General features: G+C 43.9%; 1 protein-coding gene across 2 annotated transcripts in view; it reads left to right on the top strand.

Annotated features, from left to right (window-relative positions):
* The window catches only part of AK8 (adenylate kinase 8), a 73124-nt gene extending 64238 nt beyond the window's left edge, over positions 1-8886 (top strand). For both annotated transcript variants that reach the window (XM_075519743.1, XM_075519744.1), the window contains exons 12-13: positions 5618-5698; positions 8305-8886. In XM_075519743.1, coding sequence (XP_075375858.1) covers positions 5618-5698; positions 8305-8551 — 328 coding nt within the window. In that variant the 3' untranslated portion in view covers positions 8552-8886. The remainder of the gene's footprint in view (positions 1-5617; positions 5699-8304) is intronic.
* Positions 8887-13939: the final 5053 nt, after the last annotated feature.

The raw sequence follows: 13939 nt of genomic DNA, 5'->3' as shown, positions 1-13939 counted from the left end.
GCCTGCTTTGGCTGTTTTATGACCCAAAGGGAGGAGCTTGCATTTTTGCCAACGATCACATAAGGATTTTACCTGTGGTAGCCTTTTAGAGAGCTACTGCATCCATACACTTCAACAGCCTCATCTCTTTTTCACCTTTATATCTCAATTACAAAAACTGTAGCCATTGCATTGCCAGAGCTAAGTCCTCCAGGAGAGTTATTTTCCCTGGGGAATTGTGCCATAGCATCAGGTAACACTGTATTGATATCTCCTTATCGAGTAAGATGTACTGTGCCTTATGAAACGCTCCATTTTCTGGCCTTGAATTTGATATTTTCTATTTGCCTGCCTGGAAAAGAGAGTAACTTTGTGTCCTTTCCTCTCCTTTCTCTCCTTCCTCTCCTCCTTCTCTCTCCCCTCTCTTTCTTTCTCTCTCTCTCTTTTGCTCTCTCTTTCCCATTCTCTTTTGTTCTGATTTAGCTGGGGTTCTGTCAAAGTTCTGCCAGCAAAGTTTGCTGTAACTTTGAGATCACACAGGCATCTGATCTTCACATTCTTTTTTTTTTAAAGCAGACTGATGTGGTACGTTGTAAACTGCCAGGAGCACTTGCTAATTTAGTAGTTAATGACAGTCACAGAGAGTGTTTTTCTTGCCCCTGGAGAGATTTTAGACACAGCTGGGGTAGATTTGCCACTATCAATTATGCACAATTTTAAACAAGAATTGGCCAGCAGGGGCCTCTTTTTTTTGCAGAGTGCAGAGCGTGAAGAATGGGAATATGGCAGCTGGTACCTGCCTACGAGGGAGAAGATATATAGGAGTCAAGAAAATAAGGGAAAGATTAATAGCTTACTATTTTTAAAGTTGCAGTTTCAACTCAGAAGTTTAAATGCTACATTAAAAGTGGCCCAGTGTTGTATTTTTTTTTTTAATTCAAGCATCCTAACTTTATTGCAAGGCTTGATCTGGCCCTGGTATAGCCACAAGCAAGTCAGTAGTCTCTGTTTTGAAAAGCCAGCTAGGGAGTCAGGATTCTGTCTCAGATATCACGTTGCATTGTCTTTTCATCCCTAAATGAAAACAAGGTATGAATTCAATGAGATTTAATGGTATAGGTCAAATTTACAGACAATAATTTTACAAAAAGGGCTATGGGCTCCCCTCCACCGATGTCAATCCAGAGCAACTCCAGATAATGGGAAGTGCCAAGGATGAGAATCTGACCTAAGTAAATAGCTCAGGTCTAGAACAGCCAACATCTGGATCCATCTAGGTCAGCCTCATAAAACAGCTATATTTAAATTACAGGACAAAACCCGGTGGAAGTACAAGGCTTACAGGCAGAGCTTTAGTTCTCTTGAGATGTGAAGGCAGCTGGCAAAGCAGTGGAACCATCCTGGAAGGTGACTGTTGGTACACAGGAGGAGCGTCCTTTAATCCCTAGCTCAGTGATACCAGAATTCAGGCACACAGCATTTGCTTTTCTTATGGCAACACTCATAATTTTTCCATTATAGGTGCTTTGAGACAATGACATTATATCCACAAAACAGGAAAACCACCACCAAAAAAATTCTCCTGAGGACAACTCTGAGTCCTGTCAATTGTTAATAACTTGGATTAACTAGGTTGGTTGCCATCTGGAACAAATGCAGTTCAGGATTAGATGAATGCTGTTGTGTACGTCAAAAAACCTTTCTTCACTTATTGTATGGTTGTGACGCATTTTTCCAAAAATGCTGTCCCACGATCAGGCGTGAAATAAAACGTCTACCACCATACTTTTACCTTCTCCCCTCTCTGTTTGCAAAGGAAAGCCATCAGGATGCCCTGGTGACCTCTAAGATCTCAGACGATGCTGTCTGCATAGTCAGAAGCCAGAACCGATTGGAATACCCTTTTGGAATGCCAGATGGCTGGTAGGAAAACAATGTTATATTCCAGCTGTTAGAGGCCTTATATATTTCATCATCATCCAAAGGCGACTAGTTCTCATTTGACTAGGTACACAGTGAAGGTGTCATCAACATTATTAATTTGTTGGAATTTAATCTCTCTAATGTATCTGAAAGTTGTAATAGATTAGATAAGTGATGTCAAGTACAGTGAGGAAGAGGCAGGATTCTGACACAAGATTTTTTTTTTTCTTTTTAACATTTGTGTTCACAGTTTTATTATCTGTGAAAGCTAGCTGACAGGTCTGGACCTTCTCTCACATCCCTCTCCTGGGAGAGAGAACAAAGGAGGGAGGACAGAGCTTTGCTTACGAATCACTTGGCTTCAGTCCCGCATCTAGCAGCAATGTTGCCACTCAGTGGTAGTTGGGGGGACATTTGTCCTCAGAGACCTGGGCTGAGAGGCTCTGCCGAGTTACACCCCACAGAGCACCAGGTTGTAACTGGATGCCAATGATTTTTGGTTGCTGCTAGGTAGATGCTGAGCCCCTGAGGCAGGAGTGAGGATTCTTGGTGCACCTCTGCCCAGCCCTCCCCGGTGCGCACCTCGCGTGGCTGCTGATTGGCATTTTTCACCTGTTGTGGAGCTGAACTAACAGCTTGCCAACTCTGAAAGAGAAGCTGCGCTAGATGCTAATCTAGCAGTATAATGTAGTATACTTTGATATGAGGCTGTGTTTCCTCGCCTCCCTGTCTACCAATTCTGATGACATCTGTTTCATATTTCCCCTTGATAGAAGTTGTGACACATTACAACATACAAAGCCTGGCTGATTCCTAAAGCGAGCTTTACAGAGGATGCATTTATGTGAAAAAAATTGCACTCGGTATGTGAAGGGGGCCAAGCTCTGCTTGGAGATGAATCCGGTACTTGTAGGGAGTTGTTCCAGTTACTGCTCTAAATGCTGGATCAAGGTCGTGGATGCAGCCCTCTATCTTGTGAGAAATCTAAGAGAAATCCAGCAAAGATGTTACCTGGACAGTTGGAGAGTCAAGTTTGTTATGTGAGAGAGTCATAGTATCCTGAGAGTGGGACACGGGCTAAATGTTCCTCAGAAATACCTTGAGGAGCTGAAGGAGATGCATCATATACCCAAGGCTAACACTTCACAGAGAGTGCATACATATAAATAGGCTTTACTCATGTGAGTAAGCCTCTGGGGCTGCATAATAGACTGTGTGTGGTATGTGTCTCCTTCAAAATGATAATAAAGCTTTCTAATTGGAATTATTTTAAGTCTAGATGGTAGTTCTGTCAGTGGTTTTCCTCTTCATCTTTTTTTCCTGCTTCTGAATGATGTTAAACTGACAGCCCTGGGGAGTGATGTTTTATCTATAGGAGATGTACGGTATGGCAGGGTAAGGCATCCCACCTTCCACTGGAAGGACCATTGGATTAGGAGTTTGTGCTGTTGTATAGTATATTGTGTGTGCCGTTAGACATGTTATACAATTTTTTGTGGGGAAAAAAAATCCATATTAGCAGGAATGTCTGTACTCTCCCACTTCTTCCCCCTACACTCTTCTTTAATGGTGACACCAGACTGGATAATAAGAAGCATCTTGTATAAGAAAGAAGGGAATCTCAGACAAGGCTTTCAGAGTTCATTTTGTTGGCAGCTTTTTAAGTGGAGTTTTTTAGGCTCTTGTGTTTCAAATACCGTAATACTTTTTGAGTTAGTAACTATGAATTACGACAAGCTTTCTTGATATGCCAGGTTATAATCCTTTAGTGGTTTTGTTTATTTCAGAATATAATAGGAAGCCGTATCAATTATCATGACTGTATAAATGTTGTTCCTCTCTACTAGAATATTCATCTTGAGACATATCATCAGATGTTACCTGTTCTGACAATCACGTTTTTGTGCCATTGTTGGGCAACAGAAACAAAGAAAAACAAAATGTTAAGAGTGTAAGGGATAAAAGAGTGTTGAAACTGTTGTTCTTTCCCTGTCTTTGGAATCTCCGAGATCTTGAATGTTTTATTCCTGGCTGTTATTTTGTTACCACAGTGTGAATAGAAGTCATTATCTGTAAACATTTGAAAAGAGAGATGATTTTCATAACTTTAAATCCTACAAAGGATTCTAGTAATCTGCTATGTGCATGCCAAGGTAAAGCTCAGCCTTTCATCTGGTCTGATCCCACCCAGTCAGTGTAAAATGTTCCTTTGGTGAATGTCTAAAGCATACAGTATCTTTTGTGAGAGGCAGACAAAACCGAAAATAGGAAGCCTGGCCTTGAAGGCAGCAGCAGGAGGAGGTGTATTACAAAGAAAGATGTATTTACAGCCTTCAGGCCATGCTTGGTTGGTAAAAGTTTATTTTTGTAAGTTTTCAAAGGAAGCCTTATTTTTTATTTTCTTCTGAATTAATCATTGAATGTGATCTTTGTCCAGATCTGCTTTAGTCTCCTATTGCAGTGGCCTCTTCCAATAGCTGGGGGACAGGGGACTCACGTCTGCTCATTCTTAGCAGTTTGCCGAGAATTTTCTGCTGAAAAGCTTTTGAACTAGAATGTAAAATTAACAGAACCATTACAATGAACCAAAATGCCGAGGAGGAGTTGATGTGAGATGGGCACAACAGTTTATATACAACAGTGTAATGCGACTGGGATCAGTAGTGGTGTATATTGTTTTCTGGTTCTGCATCCGGGATTAAGGGCTTTTGTGTAAGCTGGATGAAATGAGTTGGCAAGTCCTGCTCCATCCTCTGGTGAAAAGCTGTTCCTAGCATGGAACCCGCACCACTGACACTGAGGGTCTGACTTTTTAAGATGCTGAGCAACTATGTCTTGTTCAGACTCAGTGGGAATTGCAGATTTTGATCTTAAAATCAAGCATTAGTATTTCCTCTTTAGCAGTCTCAACGGCAAGGCTGATTGTCGAGTGGGTTATGCCATGCTGAGCTGCCTTCCGTGCCCTGGCGCTGTTCTCTGCAGCTCAATGCTGACGGAAGGGACGGGGAATTGTCAGCATCGTAATGTGGCACCTATTAAGTCTTATTACTCATTCTGCTTTAAAGGATGCAGGACAGGAGTGGGAGACAGGAGGACTCACGCTGTGGGCCTGTGTGGGGAGGCAAGGGCAAAAGAAGTAGAAGTGGACTAAAACAGCAAGAGGAAAATCTCTTTCATGGGGCACTGAGTTGTGCAGTGCTGCTATTACGGAAGAACGCGTAATACTGGCAGACAAGCTCTTTTTCTGTCCTTGACAGGAACAGTAGCAATTTTTTATTTACCTTTTGCAGAATGTAATTGTGATTGTATGTGCTAGTTGGGTTGAGAAGCTGGATCCAGAGGAAGTTCAGAGGTAACTGCGGGATTGTGAGCAAGCTATGACAGGCTCTGAGATCGGCTCCAGCTGTAATTCAGCCACTGGTATCCACACTGTATTGTCCGTTAAGCCCTGTCAGCGCACACAGCACCACACATACTGTGCAGCAAAGAGCTTCTGCCTGGATGAGCTTCGAGACTAAACAAGATGTGAGGAGAAGAACCAGAGAAGAGAGGTCCTGTGCATATGCTAACGTTTTCTGATGCTGCAGTTTTGAGTGGTACTGTCCCTTCCACGTTTGTGCGTGCCATTCGTTTGGGTAAGGATTAACTCATACTCTGAAGGTCGCAAGTGATGTTCTCAGGTTGTTAATGCATTTAATTGTTATGTTCTCCATAGGGTATTTTTCTTTAATCTCCCCTATGAATCCATCCTGGAACGACTGTCTCAACGGAGGATTGATCCCGTCACTGGGGAAAGGTTAGCACTCATGTCTGATGTTTAATGTTTTTCAAGACTGCCAGTGAGATGAAAGCACCAGACAGACTTCACAGAAATCTAAGGGAACTCAGGAATATTGTATTCTTGCTTAGGGACTCCTTAAAAGAAAATTTTAAACTTTCATAGCTACTCGAGTACCAACCCACCTACCTGCTGCAGCAAGCTCCTGTTCTCAGAATAGGGCATTTTAGAATCTTCAAGCCTGAAATCTACAGTAGCAAGTAGCTCAGGTCTAACATTTTAATGGTAACTAAATTGGTTGGTAAAATAATGCTGAGGGAAGATGTCTGAAACCTAGCCTAAATGCAGATGGTTTTCAGACATTCCCATGGGAATTCTGAAGGCTTACCAGCCAGGGAAGATGGAAAACTTGCTGCATTTAACTTCCCCCAGCTCCTGTGATGGTTCTGTCTGCTGTGAGATATTAATATATTTCCTGCTCAGTAGAGCAAGCTCATTTGAGTCACTGAGTCACTGTAAGATCGGGTTCTGAAATGTGGCAGTTCATCTCGCTGACAGTCACATCACCTCGTTTCACCAGTGACCTTCAGGTTTCCTGTCTTCTCCACCCTTGTTCTTGGGGGAACAAGTAACAATGAAATATCTTCCTAAATATCTGCTGGAATTGGTGTGGATTTGCAACTTCACTTGTGCTCTGTTTTTATGATTCCCCACACTTAAATTTTAAACCACTATTTTACTTTTCTAATGGTTAAACGGATCCTATTGCATCAAAGACAAATACTGAACCCTCAAAGATTAAGGCCATAAATACTGGATTTGTCCCAAAGTGATACGTGATTATTCAGACATCTCACTCGAGGTGCAACATTAACTTGTGACAGCAACAGTGATTTGCTGTAACCGTTCTCTTTGTTTTGGCAGTAAGTGATGCAGTTGTTCAGAAGAAATGAACAGTACGAAGCAAATCATTCACACCTCTTTGCATTTCTTATCATTAGGATTAGCCTGTTCAGTATCTGCTCCAGTTAACACGCTTCCTTCTTCCAAACTCTGGGTTTTATTCCTTCCAAATTCATTGTGAATTGAATTGGTTTAGATGCTGTATCTAATCCTCGGCATTATGTTAAACCTGCACTGCTGGCTACAGTGCAGTGAAGAGGGTGGCCTTCAGCTGTGCTCTAAATAATTCTAATGTGGAATGAACTCTGTGTCCAATCACTGTACCAGCTGGAGCTGTAATGCAGTTCTGTGCAGACACAGAGACTCTGCTTCTCTCCTCTGTTTTGCATCTATCCCAACAGTTTCAGCAAATTTGGCTGAACAGGAAGAGGGATAAACTGGTTTTGTGTTAGGGCACAGGAGACATTTACTCAGAGGTAGAATTACTGTGGCAGGAAATTTAAATACATGTTTGCGAAAGCTTTTAGTGGTTGTTGGGAGCCTTTGGCTTTGAAACATTGTCAGAATTCTTTCTGGTGTCAGCTGTCTGGGCAGACTGGGCTGGGCTGCGGCATTGCTACAGGACTCTGGTGATGAGAAACCTGTGTCTTGCTGAAGCCTGCTGCCTAGTTGAGTGAACCTACAACTGTGAATTCAGGGAAGCCAAACTCTGGCATTTTGGAAATTAGAAATAACCAAAACCTACCTCAGAGTGAATTAACCTCTTTTTATCTTCAGCTACTATAAAAAGATGTTAACAATTATGTTCTACCTGGTATCCGCCCAGAAATAGAGACCGAGGTAGACTATTTGTGTCATCTTAACTTCTTCCAGTGATCTTTAGCAATAACAGTATTAACCCCACTTGCAGTGGCTTATCAAGAGGAAGCATACCTGTCTTCCAAGCTCGAGCTTGTGGTGATTTGGAGACTGTATCGAGCGAGGGCTGTGCTTCTGCTACCCTTCTGCCGTTTGCTGGAAGCACTCAGCCACATGCCTGCTAGTAGGAAATACTTTCAAAATTTAATATTGGTGATCCCAGCCCTGTTGCTGCACTTTTGAATCTTGTCAGGAAAGTTGCCAATGTCTGAGAGCCTTAAACACATTTTAAGTTACAGGTCCTTCAGCGGCGCCTGGACACAGGGCTATGTTTGGGCTCACCGATTCAATGCAGAGAAAGCACTCAAAGTTTGGCAGATTTTTCCTGACTAATGTCCAGCATTGGCATAACGGTAAACCACAGCAAAGATTTTTAAGAGATGCTAAGGTTTAAGGGTAGGCTTTTTTAGATGCCTTTTTTAAGATAGGAATCGAGGATTACAGGTAAAACGTGTTACTTTGGGATTGGATCTGGAACAGATCTGGAAATTCTTCTGAAGCTGGAGCATTGGGCACGTAATAGGGATTTCTCCACACCTTTTGTGAAGTACGTAAACACGAGCAGCACTCTCTCTGTGTCACCTCAAGAGAAACTCTTGGCTTTTGAGTATCCAGGATTCTTGAGAGCAGGAATTGCAGATTACTTGCCCTGAAATTTCCAATCGTTGTTTTAAAACCCCAACCTAGAGTGGAGAGAGGCACGTCCAAGGAACTGTGATAGACAAAAACATGGAGTGTCTTAGGAAATGGCCGCTGTGTCCCTAACTTGAGCTGAAGCAGTGGCATTTGTATCTCATCTCCAGATACCACACTACATTCAGACCAGCACCCACACCGGAGATCCAAGCCCGTCTCAGGCAGAATCCTAGAGACAAGGAAGAAAATATTGAGAAGCGCGTGGAAACCTATTACAGGAATGTCAAGGAACTGGAGGATTTTTATGAAGATGCCTTTTATGTCAATGCTGACCAAGACCCTCATGCTATCTTTGAGTTTATAGAAAGCTGTATCATTAAGCCCCTTCCAAACAAAAAATTTAAAAGCTTGTAATTAATAAGGATGATTTCTGTAACAGTTGATTTTAAACTTTTCCCTGTAATGTTTGCAGTCCGGTCACTGAAGTGGCAGGTTATCACAGGTGAAGCGGAAGTCAGCCAAGCTGTGTTAAATTTGAAGCTCACCAAGGCTGAGTGAAGTACAGAGAGTAAGAAATTGTGCTTCAGGGGAAATTTTTGGTTTGTGATCCAAGGTATAAAGCACTGTGGCTAGCGAAGTTTTTTGTGTTTAATTCAAATATCTTTTTCTGATTCTGTGATTCAGTGAATAGTAGTTTTGTCTGAACTATGTAATACCCATGAAGCCAATTTGGAGCATTAAAGCTATTAGATGTGTTTGTGTCTTAATTCACTCAGTGCCCTCCACCGAAACTACACACGCGCTGCCTGTCTGCCTCACTGTCACACTCTGCTGCAAGCAAACACAAAAGCAAATAGAAAAAAGAAGCTTGCAGCTCTGCAGTGCACTTTCCCCAAAGACAACTGCAGTGTTTTGAGGCCAGGGTGCAGAGGTTTTTACTCCCTTGTTAACTCAGATGGCTTAAAAAGTTCTGACCAAACAGTCACTCTGCAGATGCACTGGCCGTCCCCGTCACCCTGTTCTGCGGTCCAACCCTGCGGCCGGGCAGACAGACTCAGAACAATTGGAAAAAATACCCAGAGCCAGGGAAAACTGGTTGCAGGTTCATCACTTTCAGAACCCAATTAAGGACATAACGAGCTGCAGGAGCAGATAGGTTACTAAATTCTGTTTTCCTCAAGGAGTGGGCTCTGCCTGTGGCTGCCCTGACTGAGCTGTGGCTGGGCAGGTTGGTGCCCAGATTTTTTTGCTCTGGCTGGATCTGGCTGCGGTAAATACTCCGGTAAGTCTTTCTTAACTGGAAAATCCTTGACGAAAAGCACAGTGCTCTGTTAGCTAGCTCGGACTGCGGCTACGGATATGCACATCCGTAATACTTCTAAGGAAGGGTGTGATTTGCTGTTGTGATTCGGAGGAGCACTGAGTTTGATGCCTCTGTTATGTCTCCCTCTGTTTCTCCCTTGTGTATGAGTGTGAATTCCCCTTGACCAGGGGATGGGGAGGAGTTTCAACTTTCTCCTGGCAGCCTCTGTATCTGGGAAGATGCGGGAGACATGTGCCTTGTCCTTTCGGAGAGGACAGGCCTCCAGGAACCTTTTGGGTTTAGATGACTTCTCTGATCCTATTGCTGTAAATAAGTTCGGGTCTTTGTTGCTGCCTTTGATCGTGTGTATCTAGGTTTATATGGAGTGCTGTACATGCCAAATTCCCTCCTCACACCTGTAGAGTAAATTCAGGTGGGAAGACCCTGGTTATCCAGATGGCTATGGGGATATTGTATTATTTTGGGAGAGTTTTTAAGGTCAGAATTTTCAATACCTTTGAGGGGTTTGGTGAATGGGAATTGGACTTTCCAGCCCTGAGGGCAGCTTTAAAAATCTCAGAATAAATGTTTTTGAAATCTAAGAAGGCTAAATCCTCTGGCACCAGCAACACGAGTCCTCTGTGCCTCTTTGCGCTGAGAAATTCCGGCTCGTAGCGCCAGGCTGAGGCAGCGGCTGCTCCCACGGCACGGGGCTCAGCCGCAAACCCTCGTGTAAAGCTGGGCGAGGGCATTTATAACAGTTCTACCTGTTACAAATGTGCTGTTTGGTAACCTACTTGGGCAGCTGTTTTTTATGCTATTGCTATAAAGAGACACTGTAGCATTCATGCATAATTGGGAGCCCTTCTATTAATAATACATGGGAAGCTCATCTTGCTAATATCACCTTCATCTGAGTGTTCCTACTAAATATTTTGATAGATGAAATGGATAGAGAGTATATTTAAATACTGTTTGTACTGCAGCTAGGGTACAAAAGGGACAGTGCATCTTTAATTAGACAGGTACATCTGCTTAATTAATTTAGCTGTAAAGCCCTTTTTCCTCTTCATTCTTTCATCTATATGTGGACGCTATATTAGTTCCGCTCTGCTGGTTCCATAGAAACTGAGAAAAAGAGCTCGTCTCATTGAGATGCGCTTGGCATGTCTGGGTACGGAGTCTCAGGTCAATGGTCAACCCCCAAGGGTTTGCAGCAGGCCTGAAGTGCAGCACGTAAGGGTTAGCAGAACATGCTAATACTCGTGTAGAACTCTCCCTCAGAAACAACTAAAACAATTGACATTCATTTAATTACTGTAAACGAAACAGCCCCTGCATCACTTTGCATAGTAAAGCCTGTTAATACCAAAAAGGTTCAGTGGGTGGAAGGAGGAATTAGGCTTTTATAATTGGAATGCAACACTTGAAAACCAATTTGGTAACTACGCTTGATTTTATTAGCATCTTATTCTGGCAAAACAAATGTTGAGCAATGAGAAAAACAAGGTGAAGAGGATGTGGTAAGAACGCAGCAGGGACCAGACGTTACTTATTGTACAGCTTGCCCAGTTCCGAAATGGACATCTTTTATCACTCCGCTTTCCGAAGACACTTTGCGGAGAGGGCTGCTTGGAGGTTGTGCTATACCCTATATATTATGCTGTTAATTACGTAGTTCAGCAACAAGATGAGTACGTCCAACTGTTCCACAAACTTCTGTGTCCACCTGCTCCAGACAATAGATCCTTCAGGGTCCTGTGGCGGAAGGATGCTTGAACACCCCCAGGCAGGAGACCCAATCCCCCAGCACCGTCTCTGCAGGGCCCCCCTGTAGCTCTTCAAAGATTTCCCCTGCCGCCTCCTTTGGTTTCTCACCTCTCCCCGTAAGGCTTGGGTGCTGCTTGGGTGATCGTGCCAGCACAAAAACCTGAAGTGTAGCTGGTCTTGCCACCATCCATTCCCAGCGTGCTGTAGAAGCTTGGGACTGTAATGAAGGAAAGGGCCAGCAAGGCGTTCGTACAGGTCCTCGAGATTTGGTTTAGAGCAAAGGCAGGCTTGGCAGGTACCTGTGCCGCAGTTCTGCTTCCCAGAGGGGCAGCCGGAGCCGAGTTGTTCTTAAGTAGGAGCGAACTGTGGTTGTGACCCTGTAGCCCATCTGTGTCGCAGTTGCCAAAACTGAACCCGAAAGGTGACTCCTGCCTTGTCACACGCACTTCATACAGAACATTGCCTACTCCCCTCTACAAGCAGGCTCTCCTGCGTTATTTTCCTCTTTCTGCAACAAGAACTCTTTGGTTCTACGGAAGAAAAGAAAAGGTGCTGTCAGGCCCCTTTCATCAAAGAAAGTTGGCTCCTTAGACAAACTGTTTTCTGGAGCTGGAGTGCTGCCACGCGGCGGTTCGGGAGGCCAGGGAAAAGAGGGGTTGAACCTGTGCTGGGGAGGAGAAGGGAACGGTCGTGTGGCTGAAGAGCACTATCAGACTCCAGGTCCTCTCCCAGGCTTTACCACTGGTGGCACTGGCCACAGTGAGATTTTTATTAAGCTTTATTTTTTTTTTTTAAGCATGAAGTCTTATGCTGAAGGACTGAGTGCTTAACTACACTGCTCGCTCTTGCCAGTCTCAGCTCTTGGCACCCCATGTTCCTCCTAGGAATTCAGTCCCTTAAAAGACAGACATTACAAACAAGTACTTTATTTTTTTATTTAGAATAAAAAAGGAGCAGGATTACAATGCTACTGTCGCAGTATACAAAACATTCATCCAGGTTTGCTTCACGTTTACAAAATGTGCCATATACACAGCATCAGTATTCACAGCAACTTTGTCAGACCCTCGCATGAACTAAGTCTCAAAGGAAAAATCCAGAAACCAAAGATTAAAACTCAGCTTTGCTTTTCGTTCAGCCTGGTGACCATGTGGTCGGCTAGCTACGACACCCCAGAACGGAATTTAAGTAGCATGAAGAGATGAATTAGATTAGCGGAGCAATTAAATTAAACTGTCCTCTGAACAGTTCCATTTGGATGGCGCTCAGGTTTTTCCTTTTCAGGGCTGGCCTCCTAGTTTCGCGTTAAATAAGAATGCTGCAGGGCTGGAACAGCCCTCTAGCTCCTGCTGTAGGCTCTCAGCAGCGCGCGAGTCCTCCTGTGATGAAAGTGCTCCAAACACTCACATTTGTGTTGATTCAGGCGCAGCCTAGGACAGCGCAGGGAATTCTTCCACTTTCTGCCCCAAACTGTAGTGGGGTTAATGCTAGTAAGTGCCCCGTGTATCGGCTGCATTGTGACAATGAAAACAGCCATCCACAGGCAGCTGTGACACTCCTGAGGTCACTACCCAGACTGACAGAGCAGCAGGAGTTCCAGGTCTTTTGAGTGAAGAGTGCTAAAAACTGAGTTAGCATTAAAAAATAGTGACCGAGTAAGAATATTCCAACTGACACCAAGGGTCTGGGAACGTCTCCAGTGTAAAGTGAGTTAGAACTGAGTACAGCCCAAGATTAGCACAGACAGAAATTTAAGTGAGAGAATGTATACAAGGCCCTCCTCTGTCAGAAGTGAAAACTAAAGCTCTGTGGGCATTGCCCTACACACGAGAACCTCTACAGGTTGTGAAAAACTATCCTGGATTGAGACTTCCAAGAGAAGGCTCAACTCCGTCTTGTTACGATTCCTGCGCCTTCGACAGGTAGGACAGGACTCAGATGAACAGAGCCAAGCTCAAGCTGTCCTTGTTGACCCACGTGGAGGGACAACAGCAGCTTTGCAACCTGGTATTTACCAGCGGAGTTGTAAGCTAGCAGGCATCTCCCCGCAGACACGCAATACCAATTCTGGTTAAATAAACCCTGCCCACTTCAATGGAGTATAACCAGCGTAATTTGTGCGTTTACGGGCCTGATACAGAAAGCTTCAAAGGGGAATACGAGAGGGGGCTGAGGACAGACGTAGTATTGGTAACTACTCTGAGCATTTCACCTTTTTACTGAGAACCCATAAACACCTTCTTCCAGTTAATTTAGATGCTCACTATAAATCTGACTTTTGCCACTTTGAGGCTAAGACTGCTATTGCCCTTACTTCCAGCTGCAAAAATATGAACTAGTGCTCTGCGGTAACAAATTTCAAAGTTTATTATATTGTTAACTATTGGACTGCTACTAACTACATGCTTATAAGGTGACTGCCAGAAAGAATTCAATAAACAGCATGAACTAGGTTATAAAATGCCGACAAGCACTTTATCGTGACTGACAGTAGGAAGCAGGCACGCGGTGGTCTCTCACTGACATACCCAGCTCCACTCACGCAGAAGGGCAGACTAGGGAGAATGAAGAGGTACCTTCCTCCTCCTGCAGCCACCATCCTGCCCCCTTGAAGAGAGTCTATCGGTAGACACATCTAACTGGCCTTCCGCATCTGTCTCGCACACAAAGTTTAGGTGTTGTCAAAAGAGCAACAGCTTCGGTGATTAATCCCGACCTGCTCCGTGGCG

Source organism: Mycteria americana, chromosome 17 (assembly GCF_035582795.1).
Source record: "Mycteria americana isolate JAX WOST 10 ecotype Jacksonville Zoo and Gardens chromosome 17, USCA_MyAme_1.0, whole genome shotgun sequence".
NCBI classification, from domain to species: Eukaryota; Metazoa; Chordata; class Aves; order Ciconiiformes; family Ciconiidae; genus Mycteria; species Mycteria americana.
This window is presented reverse-complemented; position numbering and strand designations above follow the sequence as displayed.